Below are 14,422 nucleotides of genomic sequence, written 5' to 3'. Positions count from 1 at the left end.
TGCCCACTCAGATGAAAATGATGGTGACTGCTGACTACTATTCAGTGATTTTTTTAAGTGAAAGAGCTTTGTGAAACACAAAACAAATGTATTGTGCACTTTTCCAATCATCTGTTCGCTTGCTATGGTGTTCCACACACCTTGAGGCTGAATAACAGCCCACATACAGCTCGCTTGAGTTTATGGAGTATACAAGCAGTTGATGTGTAAAACATGTGAACTCCAGTCCATATTATGTGCAAAGCAGTGGCAAATTTAATAGGTCCATCCAAACTGCCAAGTCTGCAAATCCCCGAATGTTGCAGAAGGTCTTCTTGCCCACAGCACTACACATATGTGAGACCGACTGGGCGCAGTTTTTAATTTCTAGAGTAATGGGACAAGAATACACCAGAAAACAGAAAAATATGTGATAGATGCATGAATTAAATACCCAAAGAGCAAACTTTATTAAGACAACAGCATCAAAAAGCCTGTGTCGCATCAGTGTCAGTGCAGGCACTGGCGTTGTTGGTTCTGAGCAAAAAATCGACATTGTGCGTCCGCAAAAAATTGAGATAGATGCAAATAAATAATATAGATCTTCAATTTGAGAGGAAATCCGACCAGGCTTTCTACGTTACAGTCACGTTTAGCCAAGGTTTTTGCGTACTGTCTTACAAAGGCACATTGCATATTTGAAATATGATAAAATCTAGCATATTGAGCACATCACAACTGCAGTAGGCATGCATTCTAGGAAGGTTTTCAAACAGCCAGAGCATACTTGCACAGATATGTCTTATCCCATGGCATGGTTGAGGTGTTTTTTAGACATAGGGTGACCTCCATTTCGCCAGTGATATGTGGGACTCGTCTGCTGTCTAGGTGGGGGAGGAGGGCACAGCGATAAATTAGGTGCAGAAATCTGCAGTAAAACCTCGTTAATTTAAAGTCAATAGGGCCACCAGAAATCTTCAGATTAAGCGAGTTTTCAAATTAACAGAACATACAAAAAGTGGGATGGAAGAAATTTGTAATTCTTAGTAATCGGGGCTGATCGATTACTGCCAGGGGCAGATTATCCAGGATTCAAAGGGTTCAAATGAACCGAGCCCTCGGGTTTTAGGGTGCCCCCCCCCAAGGGCCAGAAAAAATGGCTGACTTCCTAGTTTGGTTCGAAATAGTTTAACCCTTCTGTTTAATTCTGCTGATAGAACAGATTTTCTATTTCAATACTAACATACATGGTTTAAGATGTTTTTCGTAGCATAACTTGCATAATCTCGAAGTCTGCTCACAGTTCTGTAGTTTGTGATAAAAACCTTCCAATCGCCCACGGCCACCTCAGTGATTTGTCACTGCTGTGCATAGAGACTGAAATTCTTAGGAGGGTACTAAATATTGAAGAGCTCATCAACATACTGACCCAGCAAAAGGAATAAAAATGCTTGTGAAACTGTACATACCTTCTTTCTCTCCTTAAAAAAATATTGATAACAAAGAACATGTTAATAGGTACGTATAGTTTAAGAGAGAATATTTCGTAAAGATATCAAGATATTGCGCAGTTTTGCAGAACAGCTGCGTGCAATGAATGTGTTTTCTTCTCCTATAGCTCTATGAAAGTAAATATTGCCTGTAAAAATGTAACTATTACATGTTTAAAAGCGAATTATTTGTGCATAAATGAAAATATGTGTGCTCTTTTGTCAAGTGTCATTAGAGCCGTCTTGTGAAAGGTCTACATGAATCTCATTTTCATAGGTGCCACCTTTTGCGAAAAATTTGGCCCACCCCTTTCTCATATTAAAAATATTTTAATTTTAAACCATCAGTATTACTGGTTTTGGTTAGAAGGCATATACCATATGCATAACAGCCCTATATCAAAATGCTGCCTTAGATGAGCTTAAATGTGTGTTGTTGCATAAAATAAAAAGTAGCTAGACGACTGGTAGTGTACTTACTGCATGTACGTGCGAACAGTTTTTGAAAAAGGCCCACTTTTCAACTTCGGCAGTGCTCACACGTAGATAACCAAATCGTGCGCTGCTGAATCAGTGAAGCTGGAGCAGATAGAACCCATTTTCGGGGCGAAGCTCCTTAGGGTGTGGGGTCGCTCCCTCCTCCATTTGTATGTAGTATGTATATAGCCACCTCTAGTTTACAAATTGCTCACAAGATTGCGTGGTGTGTATATGTCCTTGGAAATAATATCACTAAATGGCCTTGGTGGTTTTCTTATAGTTGACGATTAAAAAGGATAGATGGTGCTGTTGTAATAGGGAATTCACAGTATAACCACAAAGTCAATGATGATGAGCGGGGCGAAGCATCCGTTCATCCAGCGGTGTGATAGAAGCGGGTGGACGAACAGACGGACGGGCACTTCTCCCACTCATCATTCACTCCCTGGGTATGCTGTAACTATTTTTTCACAAAGGTGCTCCCTGATTTTTGAGAAAAGATGTCCTCCATTGAAATAAATGTAAACAATGCTATAGGTTGAGATGAATGTAAGATACACACACGGTGTTTGGTCTGCACTTCTAAGTGTAGTATGCATTCCTTCTTTTTGTCTTAACTTCTCGTACAGTTTTGTCTTCTTTCAGTATGATCCAACAAACCAGACAAATCTTAAAGCTATTCATGTGTCTTCGTCTCCTGATATATAGTTAATTGTTACGATGAAAATTTCTCCGCGTGCTCCGCAAGAAAGAAGATGCCCAGGTCATAATAAATAAATGCCACAGAGAGGCTTAGAGTAAATATGGCTTGTGTTCTTTCTAATCTAAGTAAAAAAATCTAATCTAAATCTAAAAAGTGTAAAGTCTCAAGCATAACAAGATGAGAAAGTGAGAAAAAAGGGGGGCGAGATGAGGGGCCCCCTTATTTTTTTTTTAACCGGGCCCTCCGCATTATCAATCTGCACGTGATTGCTGTGCCGGCTAGCTTACGACTCCAAGGGTTATGTTTTCTCACAATACCTGGTCTTAATTTTGCTGCATACACAGAGGAACTGCAGGCCTCGCTGCTGTCACCGAAAGAAAAAAAAAGGAAACCGCTGTTGTGATCAACTGAATTACACACCGGCACAAAACAAGACATGCTTCACTCCAATACAGTAGTGACACGCGGACAGTACGTCACATGCTCCTCGCTGCGTCAGCACGTCATGATGCGATTATTTGCCCATTCTTTCTGATAAAACAATGAATTTAATAAATGCCACTATGACAGAACTCCCAATATGTTCTGACTAGAATACATGATCAATGGAGCTTTCGAACTTAGTTTTCGAAGTAGGCGTTGCACACATGAACTCTGCCAGCAGTGCAAGTGCGCAAATTGCTAGAGCAGCTGGCAATTGGAAGTTTGCATACATAGCAAATTTCGTCAAACTGTCCTTTATTAAATTTTTTACAATCCCAGGAAGAATTGGTAAATTATGACGCACTCATGTTGCAAGAAACATACAACATGCTGCTCGCGTGTCACTGCTGTGTTGCACTGAAGCATGTCTTGTCTTCTGCAGGCGCACGTTATGGTTGATGATGAGACTGATTTTTTTCTTCTCTCTCTCTGTTTTTTGGCGCTTGAACTAGCAAGAATGGAGTGCTCTCGCTGCCAATCATTAGTATCGCCATGTTGCGTTGCCTTGTGGCTCTTAAGGGCTGTCGTTTCAGCGAATTTGGGGCGAAAGAGGGATTGGGAATTGGCACATGATACCCAAAGTTTTCGAATTAACCGGACTAGTGCTGATTACCGCTTCAAGTTATCTGCTCAGACTTACCATAAAAAATACGGAACCACAGAATCATTTTGAATTAAGCAGGACTTTGAAATAATCACGTTTGAAATAATGAGGTTTTACTATATATTTAAATTTTTATTTGTAATATTTTCTCTTCTTCAACAGCTTCAAAATATAATTCATACAAGTTCAACTTCAAAGATAAATTTTGTAGACAAAACTATTTTACATCAATTTAAGATATGCTCTAACATGACACATGTATGTAGATATAGTTAATATGGACACACATAAAAATGCAGCAACTCTGTATGTAGTCACCCAGAAAGCAGCCCTTATTTATTTTTCACAGCGGACTGAGCCTGTGATGCCACTCGCTTTACTTTGCTGAAGTCGTACCTCTTGTTTGAAACAATATTAATGATAACTAGCAGGTAGTGATGCCAATAGCTGCAAAGGCAACTGACTGCACTGAGTGGCACTTCCACTATTAATGTACATATATTATACCATACAAAGTGGATAGGGGAATGACTGCCACCATAGCTCAGTTGTAGAGCACCGGAAGCATTATTCCGAAGTCATAGTTTCGAATCACACCAATAACAAGTTATCTCGTCGCCCACTTTTCTTTCTTCACACTTTCACTACAATCACTTCTCTTAGCATCCTTATATGTTAATCCTCATTAATAATGTGTTCAACAAAAAAAAAAACGAACCATTAAATGTACAGCTTTTTTTTTCATGGATAGAAGCAAACCACATATAAAATGCCTCAGTCAGCTCGCACAAACTGACAGAAGTCCTGACAGTCCTGCGCATTGTTAGCCTTTATCAATACTTCAACTTGGATCAGGCATATGGTGCATCAGCTTCGCTCACTACTGCTCCTGCCATGAGTGAAAATGGTCGCCCTGTGAAAGCATTAGTCACTGGAGTGCTAAGCACTACTGAATGCACTATATTATGATTTATCCCCAATAAATTTTTTTATAGATATGCCAAATGGTCATCAAAGTTTTTAACATCAATTTTTCAATCATCTGTTACTGGTGGCTTTCTTCCCAGAGCTTGGAAACTTGCGAAAATTGTGCCCATACACAAAGGTGAGGTTCTACATCTTACACCAGCAATTACTAACCTATATCAATTACAGGTACCTATTCTAAAATATTAGAGAAGATTTTATCAAAGCACTTGTTAACCTATCTCGATGAACATAACCTAATTTTTCTCAGTCAACATGGTTTTAGAAAAGCGTTACCTATCATTACTTAGGTTATTGAGCTCGTACATGACCTGTCATGCACAATTATTACCTGTGGTCAAACTGAGCTTCACGATGAACCAACTGCAGGTCATCTAGGTGTATCTCGGACGTACGATCGCGTGCGTTGCCGCTTCTTTTGGCGCGGTCTCGCCCGGTCCGTTCGCCGATACGTGTCCTCCTGCGATAAATGCCAACGTAGGAAGCGACCTACTGCGCCCCCGGCTGGACTTCTTCAACCGATCTCCATCCCAACCGAACCTTTCTTCCGTGTTGGTATAGATCTTCTCGGTCCTTTTCCAGAGTCGAAATCGGGCAACAAGTGGGTCGCCGTTGCTATAGACTACGCGACTAGGTATGCCATCACTCGAGCGCTCCCCACCAGCACCGCTACTGACGTTGCGGACTTTTTGCTCCACGACGTCATCCTACACCATGGCACTCCTCGCCAATTACTCACGGATCATGGCCGCGCATTTTTGTCCCGTGTGATCGACGATCTTCTGCGCTCTTCCTCGACGCACCACAAGCTGACCACTTCCTATCATCTCCAAACAAATGGCCTTACCGAACAGCTAAATCGGACCCTAGCGGACATGCTCGCGATGTACGTGTCCTCCGACCACCATGACTGGGACCTGGCGCTACCTCACGTGACCTTCGCGTACAAGTCTTCGCGCCACGACACCACTGGTTATTCACCCTTTTATTTGCTTTATGGACGTGATCCGACGTTACCACTCGACACCGTACTTCCAACCGCTACAACGCCGTCAACCGAATATGCACGCGACGCTATTGCTCGTGCCGACCACGCACGTCAGATTGCCCGCTCCAGACTTTCGGCTTCGCAAGCCACCCAGAAAGCCATCTACGACAGCCGGCATGCTGACGTTCACTTCTCACCCGGTTCTCTTGTTCTCCTGTGGTGTCCAGTTCGTCAAGTTGGCTTATCAGAGAAGTTATTGTCTCGCTACATGGGTCCTTACCGTATCATCCGCCAGGTAACCGACGTCACCTATGAGATCATTCCTGCATCTGAGACCACAAGTCTGCCTGCAACCACACACAGTGATGTTGTGCACGTCAGCAGGCTAAAACCTTACCACCTGCCTACTGAAGACCGTAGTTAATGTGCACCGAGACGGCGCTTTTACCGCCGGGGGGGGGGGGGGGTAATGCTACGTAGCTGACGTATCAGCAGTCAGAAGACGACAACGAGGAAGTGGTCTGTTGGTTGTGCGTGCTGCTTCCATCTTAGCCGACGCCATACGCATCAGTTTAAATATAGATTTTAAATAGACACGCCTCGTGTCATTTTCACGTAACATTATTTTTAAATTCCACAAAGACTTTTGATAAGTTGCTTCATAAGAAGCTCTTAATTAATATCGATGTTACCATAAAAAATTCTGCCCTAAACTGCTGGTTTCGTTCTTATGTCCAAGTAGGACATCACCAATCTTGTTTATCTGCTGTGGTATCTGGGGTTCCCCAGTCTTGGGGCCCCTCCTGTTCCTGGTGTTCATAAATGATCTGTGAAAATATATTACAACCCAAATAAAAATCTTTGCTTATAATTGTATCCTGTACAAGAATATAAAATCACTGAGTGACCAGGCTGAACTTAACCTCAACTTAGTAAGAATTAAGAACTCGTGCGACCAGTGGCAATTGCAGCTTAACTCAGCAAAAACTGTATTAGTGACCATTCCCTACAAAATAAGAGCATTCTGAACTACCCTTACAGTATTAACGGTCACTAACTTCTTCAAGCTCACCAATACATATCTAGGCCTGATATTTATGCCCGACTTGCACTGGAATCTTTCCATAGAGAAACTTTGTTCCAAAACTAACAAAGTGTTATGGGGCCCAAGACATAACCTCAACTGTGCTAAGGCACGTTGCCAGGCTAGTTGGTTGGGATTCATCATTTTCACTGGTATACCGCACCACGACAAGGACACACACAAAGGAGAGATGCACACACACACAGCGCTAACTTGCAACTAATGTTTTATTTGCGACCACACACGCTGTTTATATAACAGGAGACAGATAAAACATGGATAATGTCACGTCAAGAATACAGCACAGCCCATGCACGTGTCATCACCGATAGCGACAATCTACACTAGCCCGTCAAAGTGAAAATTCCAGATACTTCTTTTCTTTAGATAATAATGCTATGGAAGCCACACTCACACATTTTTCTTTCATTTTGTCTATTTCAAAAGCTTCAATAATTTCACGTGTGGTTCTGTCACGGGCCTTAAAGAGTATACGGGTGTTTTGGAACATAGGGACGCAACCGCACCTCTGACAGTGAAGGGCCAAATGACCACATACAGCTCTTTCTACATTGTACTTGTGCTCCTTTAGTCTTTCATTCACACACCTTCCAGATTGGCCTATGTATTCGCAACCGCAAGTCAAAGGAGTGCTATAGACAACACCACAACAACAATTCACAAATTTCTCCCGGTGCTTAATCTTACAAACCTGTTTCCCGCTACTCTCTGCATTGACCTTTTTGCACATTCCTTGCAACTTTTCGGGAGCAGAAAACACTACATCCGCACCCGCCTTCCTTGCTATCCTTCGCAAGTTATGCGAAATGGCATGCATGTAAGGCACTACAGCTACCTTGCCTGCCTTAGTGGCGGTTGCCTGGTCTTTGCCGTTTGCCCTTCCTTTCCTGCTTATACATCATTCGGCGACAGCGGTCAACAAGTGCAAGGGGTAGCCAGAGTTTAATAAACGTTTTGCTTGAGCCCACAAGCTCTAATCAAGCTTGTGGTGGCACGACTTCATCAGTGAATTCTGAAAACAGGATTTTATCACCGCACGCTTTACCAATTTCGAATGAGCGGACGTGAATGGAAGAACCGGTTTATTCCCTCGCGGTTCATAGCTCCAGCATACTCTTGCTGGCGAAAAATACAGCCCGAGGTCAAGAAATCTTATGAAATTGTCATGTGGTACTTCATGCGTCAGCACCAAGGGAGATAACACTGTCAAAAACATGGTTAGAGTTTCAGTGACAACTGCGTCAAAATTGTTAAGATCATTATTGGCAACGATCAGATAGTCATCTACATATCTAAAAACAGCAATAACGTCACTGTGCTTCATACGTTCGTCAAGGACCTTGTTACGTTTTGCTAAAAACAGGTCGCTCAGGTACGGGGCTATGCAGGAACCTAAACATATCCCGTTCTTTTGTTTTACAGTGTTTCCATTCCACGTCGCATAGGTCGAGTTAAGATAAAAGTAAAGGAGCTCTAAAAACTGATCACTCGACAGACCGGCAGTATTTTGAAAATCAACCGCTCCTACTCTGTCTATACCTTCCGATACACACGCCATCAACTCTGCCTGAGGGAGGGTGTAATAAAGGTCCTTAACGTCGATCGAAAAAGCTAAAAGGTCGGCGTTTTTCTTGCCTGCAAGAAAGTCTAGTACTTGTTCCGACTGTTTCACCAAAAAGGGGTCGTCAAGAGATATCAACTTCAAATGTTTTTGTAGAAATAACGCGATGCACTTTTGCCAGGATTCATTCTCTGAGATGATCACTTTGAAAGGGCATTCAACTTTATGCGTCTTTGCCGTGAAAAAGATATCAAGATCCACTTTTTTTGTCTTCTCGATTGATCTAACCAGGCCTTCACGATTAAAGCTTTTGCATAGCTTCTTCGCGGCAGTTCGCACTTTTTGTAACGAAATATTGTTATGAGTATCAAATACAGAATTGATGGCCTCTGATGCCTTCGCTCGATACAATGACTTACGCATAACCGCAAAGCCACCGTCTTTATCGGCTGGAAGTAGCGCGAGCGAATTGTCCTTCAAGTGCCTAATGGTCTCCTGAACAGCATATCTGACACCCGTAGGACAGACACGCATGAGAACGTCGAGGGGCTGAGGACGCAAGTACAAAAGAAGCCCCCCGCACCATCGAATCCTCTTCACGTCATCGGTGATGTGAACCTGCCCGACAAAGTGCGACAGGTACTCAAGTGTGGACCAAAGTTCGCCGTCGAGCCGCGAAAATCTAGCCCCGAACTTCTAGGGATGGTTCGGAATGTCTCAAAACAAGTACCTGAAGGTGACGTTGACAGGTGTGTATCTGAAGGTGTCGACGTTCTCATGCGTGTCCGTCCTACGAGTGTCAGATATGCTTTTCAGGAGACCATTAGGCACTTGAAGGCACTTTCGGCACTGGCACTTCCGTGCTGGCACTTTCGTGCTGTATTTTTCGCCAGCAAGAGTATGCTGGAGCTATGAACCGCGAGAGAATAAACCGGTTCTTCCGTTCACGTCCGCTCATTCGAAATTGGTAAAGCGTGCGGTGATAAAATCCTGTTTTCAGAATTCACTGATGAAGTCGTGCCACCACAAGCTTGATGAGAGCTTGTGGGCTCAAGCAAAACGTTTATTAAACTCTGGCTACCCCTTGCACTTGTTGACCGCTGTCGCCGAATGTATAAGCAGGAAAGGAAGGGCAAACAGCAAAGACCAGGCAACCGCCACTAAGGCAGGCAAGGTTGCTGTAGTGCCTTACATGCATGCCATTTCGCATAACTTGCGAAGGATAGCAAGGAAGGCGGGTGCGGATGTAGTGTTTCCTGCTCCCGAAAAGTCGCAAGGAATGTGCAAAAAGGTCAATGCAGAGAGTAGCGGGAAACAGGTTTGTAAGATTAAGCACCGGGAGAAATTTGTGAATTGTTGTTGTGGTGTTGTCTATAGCACTCCTTTGACTTGCGGTTGCGAATACATAGGCCAATCTGGAAGGTGTGTGAATGAAAGACTAAAGGAGCACAAGTACAATGTAGAAAAAGCTATATGTGGTCATTTGGCCCTTCACTGTCAGAGGTGCGGTTGCGTCCCTATGTTCCAAAACACCCGTATACTCTTTAAGGCCCGTGACAGAACCACACGAGAAATTATTGAAGCTTTTGAAATAGACAAAATGAAAGAAAAATGTGTGAGTGTGGCTTCCATAGCATTATCATCTAAAGAAAAGAAGTATCTGGAATTTTCACTTTGACGGGCTTGTGTAGATTGTCGCTATCGGTGATGACACGTGAATGGGCTGTGCTGTATTCTTGACGTGACATTATCCATGTTTTATCCGTCTCCTGTTATACAAACAGCGTGTGTGATCGCAAATAAAACATTAGTTGCAAGTTAGCGCTGTGTGTGTGTGCATCTCTCCTTTGTGTGTGTCCTTGTCGTGGTGCGCTATACCAGTGAAAATGATGAATCCCAACCAACTAGCCCGGCAACGTGCCTTAGCAAAGTTCATTTCTTGTACATCGGGCATTCCTTTATGGTACAGCACCGAACCATGCCGAATCATCCTGCTGATCGCGACGGCAGCCTGCATAGCTCGGACACTTGGGTTCTACATCCGACACAAGGTGCTCCCTCCTGAAGTATTGGCACTGTTTCAATGCTGTTTGCTTTCCTCCAACCATGGTGTTCGTATTTGCAAAGTTATGCGATCCGAATGGAGGAGGCAAACTCGAATGTACAGAAATCATCTCAGGCTCATTCTGGGACCAAGCTCAAGCTTCAACGACTGGCGCGATTACTCGCTACTAGCTGAACGGACAACCGAATCTCTCTGGCGGCAAGTTCTGCCGGGGCTGAGGACGCAAGTACAAAAGAAGCCCCCCGCACCATCGAATCCTCTTCGCGTCATCGGTGATGTGAACCTGCCCGACAAAGTGCGACAGGTACTCAAGTGAACACCAAAGTTCGCCGTCGAGCCGCGAAAATCTAGCCCCGAACTTCTAGGGATGGTTCAGAATGTCTCAAAACAAGTACCTGAAGGTGACGTTGACAGGTGTGTATATGAAGGTGTCGACGTTCTCATGTGTGTCCGTCCTACGGGTGTCAGATATGCTGTTCAGGAGACCATTAGGCACTTGAAGGACAATTCGCTCGCGCTACTACCAGCCGATAAAGACGGTGGCTTTGCGGTTATGCGTAAGTCATTGTATCGAGCGAAGGCGTCAGAGGCCATCAATTCTGTATTTGATACTCATAACAATATTTCGTTACAAAAAGTGCGAACTGCCGCGAAGAAGCTATGCAAAATCTTTAATCTTGAAGGCCTGGTTAGATCAATCGAGAAGACAAAAAAAGTGGATCTTGATATCTTTTTCACGGCAAAGACGCATAAAGTTGAATGCCCTTTCACAGTGATCATCTCAGAGAATGAATCCTGGCAAAAGTGCATCGCGTTATTTCTACAAAAACATTTGAAGTTGATATCTCTTGACGACCCCTTTTTGGTGAAACAGTCGGAACAAGTACTAGACTTTCTTGCAGGCAAGGAAAACGCCGACCTTTTAGCTTTTTCGATCGACGTTAAGGACCTTTATTACACCCTCCCTCAGGCAGAGTTGATGGCGTGTGTATCGGAAGGTATAGACAGAGTAGGAGCGGTTGATTTTCAAAATACTGCCGGTCTGTCGAGTGATCAGTTTTTAGAGCTCCTTTACTTTTATCTTAACTCGACCTATGCGACGTGGAATGGAAACACTGTAAAACAAAAGAACGGGATATGTATAGGTTCCTGCATAGCCCCGTACCTGAGCGACCTGTTTTTAGCAAAACGTAACAAGGTCCTTGACGAACGTATGAAGCACAGTGACGTTATTGCTGTTTTTAGATATGTCGATGACTATCTGATCGTTGCCAATAATGATCATACCAATTTTGACGCAGTTGTCACTGAAACTCTAACCATGTTTTTGACAGTGTTATCTCCCTTGGTGCTGACGCATGAAGTACCACATGACAATTTCATAAGATTTCTTGACCTCGGGCTGTATTTTTCGCCAGCAAGAGTATGCTGGAGCTATGAACCGCGAGGGAATAAACCGGTACTTCCGTTTACGTCCGCTCATTCGAAATTGGTAAAGCGTGCGGTGATAAAATCCTGTTTTCAGAATTCACTGATGAAGTCGTGCCACCACAAGCTTGATTAGAGCTTGTGGGCTCAAGCAAAACGTTTATTAAACTCTGGCTACCCCTTGCACTTGTGGACCGCTGTCGCTGAATGTATAAGCAGGAAAGGAAGGGCAAACGGCAAAGACCAGGCAACCGCCACTAAGGCAGGCAAGGTTGCTGTAGTGCCTTACATGCATGCCATTTCGCATAACTTGCGAAGGATAGCAAGGAAGGCGGGTGCGGATGTAGTGTTTTCTGCTCCCGAAAAGTTGCAAGGAATGTGCAAAAAGGTCAATGCAGAGAGTAGCGGGAAACAGGTTTGTAAGATCAAGCACCGGGAGAAATTTGTGAATTGTTGTTGTGGTGTTGTCTATAGCACTCCTTTGACTTGCGGTTGCGAATACATAGGCCAATCTGGAAGGTGTGTGAATGAAAGACTAAAGGAGCACAAGTACAATGTAGAAAGAGCTGTATGTGGTCATTTGACCCTTCACTGTCAGAGGTGCGGTTGCGTCCCTATGTTCCAAAACACCCGTATACTCTTTAAGGCCCGTGACAGAACCACACGTGAAATTATTGAAGCTTTTGAAATAGACAAAATGAAAGAAAAATGTGTGAGTGTGGCTTCCATAGCATTATCATCTAAAGAAAAAAAGTATCTGGAATTTTCATTTTGACGGGCTAGTGTAGATTGTCGCTATCGGTGATGACACGTGCATGGGCTGTGCTGTATTCTTGACGTGACATTATCCATGTTTTATCCGTCTCCTGTTATACAAACAGCGTGTGTGATCGCAAATAAAACATTAGTTGCAAGTTAGCGCTGTGTGTGTGTGCATCTCTCCTTTGTGTGTGTCCTTGTCGTGGTGCGCTATACCAGTGAAAATGATGAAGCTCAACTGTGTCTTTCACGAAATTACAATTTTAGCTTACAAAACCTTCATAAGACCCATAATCCAATACCCCAAAGTAGTATGGGATCCCTATACCCAACCTAACTGTACCCATACTATACCCAAAATACAGTACCTTAGTTCTAGGTTTATATTTATTAAGTACCCCCGTTTTCATTCACCTACTTGAATTATGTAAACTTGCAGAGCTTTCACCACTTCAAGAACGAACCGAATTTGTAAGGCTAAAATTCATTTTTCTAATAATTTATAATCAGATTAAAATAAGCTATGACAAGTACTTGGAAATCAAAACACGGGAAACATCAAGACACTGGCACAGTATGTATATACCGCCTCTCATAGCTCATAAGGATTGCTTCAGGTACAGTTTCTTCCCTCAGGCAATTCAACTGTAGAATTTGTTGCCAGATCTGGTTATGAACATTAAATCCTTTACAGTTTTTAGAAGCCATAAGCTCCATAGTGTTATCCGACTATATGCATTAACATTGAGATTACACGTGTAAATTACATGCCTTATAACTAAACTATGATTTTTATTATGTGTTTTGATAAGTTGTATAATATATGTTTCAGCAGTGATACTTGGTTTCTTTGTTTTACTGATGAGCTTGCAATTATAATACTTTTAGTATCTGAATTTTGATTCATGTCGTGAAAAGATATTTGTTTCTATAACAAATATTCTTTTTTCGCGTTTTTCTATTTCATATTTCTATTTAAATATGATTTTATTCCACTCTGGTAATAGCTCTACAAAAAGGACTGACAGTATGAATAAATTAAATGAAAAGAAATTGGAAGTGGCAGCTTTCTGCGAGCTGCTCCCATCGTTTTCCTAACATTCTTTCAATTTTGCAACAACCAGCTGCCTGATCGCTGGCTGCAAACGGCACAATTCTTCATATAGCTCGTCAATGTAGATGGCTGATGTCAACTGAAACACGGCAAAATGCCATTGAATGTTGCCACTTCATACTGCAAGTTCAAGCACTGAAGCTGCTTAATTGAACTTGATTTGCTGCAATCAAACCTTTACTCTGCGAACGAAGTACAATATTACATTTTTCAAGAACATGAGGAAGTCTTATTTGACCACTGTGGCTTTTGACTCGTCAAGGCTCACAAGAGCTTGACCAGCCTTGAATCCAAAAAGTTGGTCATCAATTCCCTGCCTGGCTTCATTCTGACAAAGCTCAGAATGTTGCAAAGCTCACTGGGTGTCGCTTCATCACAGCTTTCTGAAAGACCTGCATCGTATTATAAGTAATACTTCAGGTGGATGTAAACTTTAGAGAAATGCATCTGCCTACAATACAAGTACCGTAGCTATTCCTCGGAGTGAGAAAGTAGCTGGTTATGGCCGGTCAGCAGACATTCAACCTCCTTACAACTAGGACAAAAGAAAACCAGTGTGTTGGTATGTATACATATGTCAAGAGAGTCAAGCATTTTGTGGCGAACTCAAAACATCCACTGAAGGCTATGAAACCTCTTTCAAGATGACAAAATGTGAATGTAAATATTTGCCACA

General features: G+C 42.8%; 1 protein-coding gene across 14 annotated transcripts in view; it reads right to left on the bottom strand.

Annotated features, from left to right (window-relative positions):
- The window catches only part of LOC142776506 (uncharacterized), a 243,424-nt gene that overhangs the window by 178,718 nt on the left and 50,284 nt on the right, over positions 1-14,422 (bottom strand). For 7 of the 14 annotated variants that reach the window (XM_075880306.1, XM_075880302.1, XM_075880300.1 and 4 more), the window contains exon 5: positions 771-863. The exons of 6 other annotated variants lie outside the window; for them this stretch is intronic. In XM_075880306.1, coding sequence (XP_075736421.1) covers positions 771-863 — 93 coding nt within the window. Of the gene's footprint in view, positions 1-766; positions 864-14,422 lie in introns of all 14 variants that reach the window. One more of the 14 variants, XR_012887585.1, reaches the window with a different exon arrangement.

This window comes from Rhipicephalus microplus, chromosome X (assembly GCF_043290135.1).
Source record: "Rhipicephalus microplus isolate Deutch F79 chromosome X, USDA_Rmic, whole genome shotgun sequence".
Lineage (NCBI taxonomy): Eukaryota > Metazoa > Arthropoda > Arachnida > Ixodida > Ixodidae > Rhipicephalus > Rhipicephalus microplus.
This window is presented reverse-complemented; position numbering and strand designations above follow the sequence as displayed.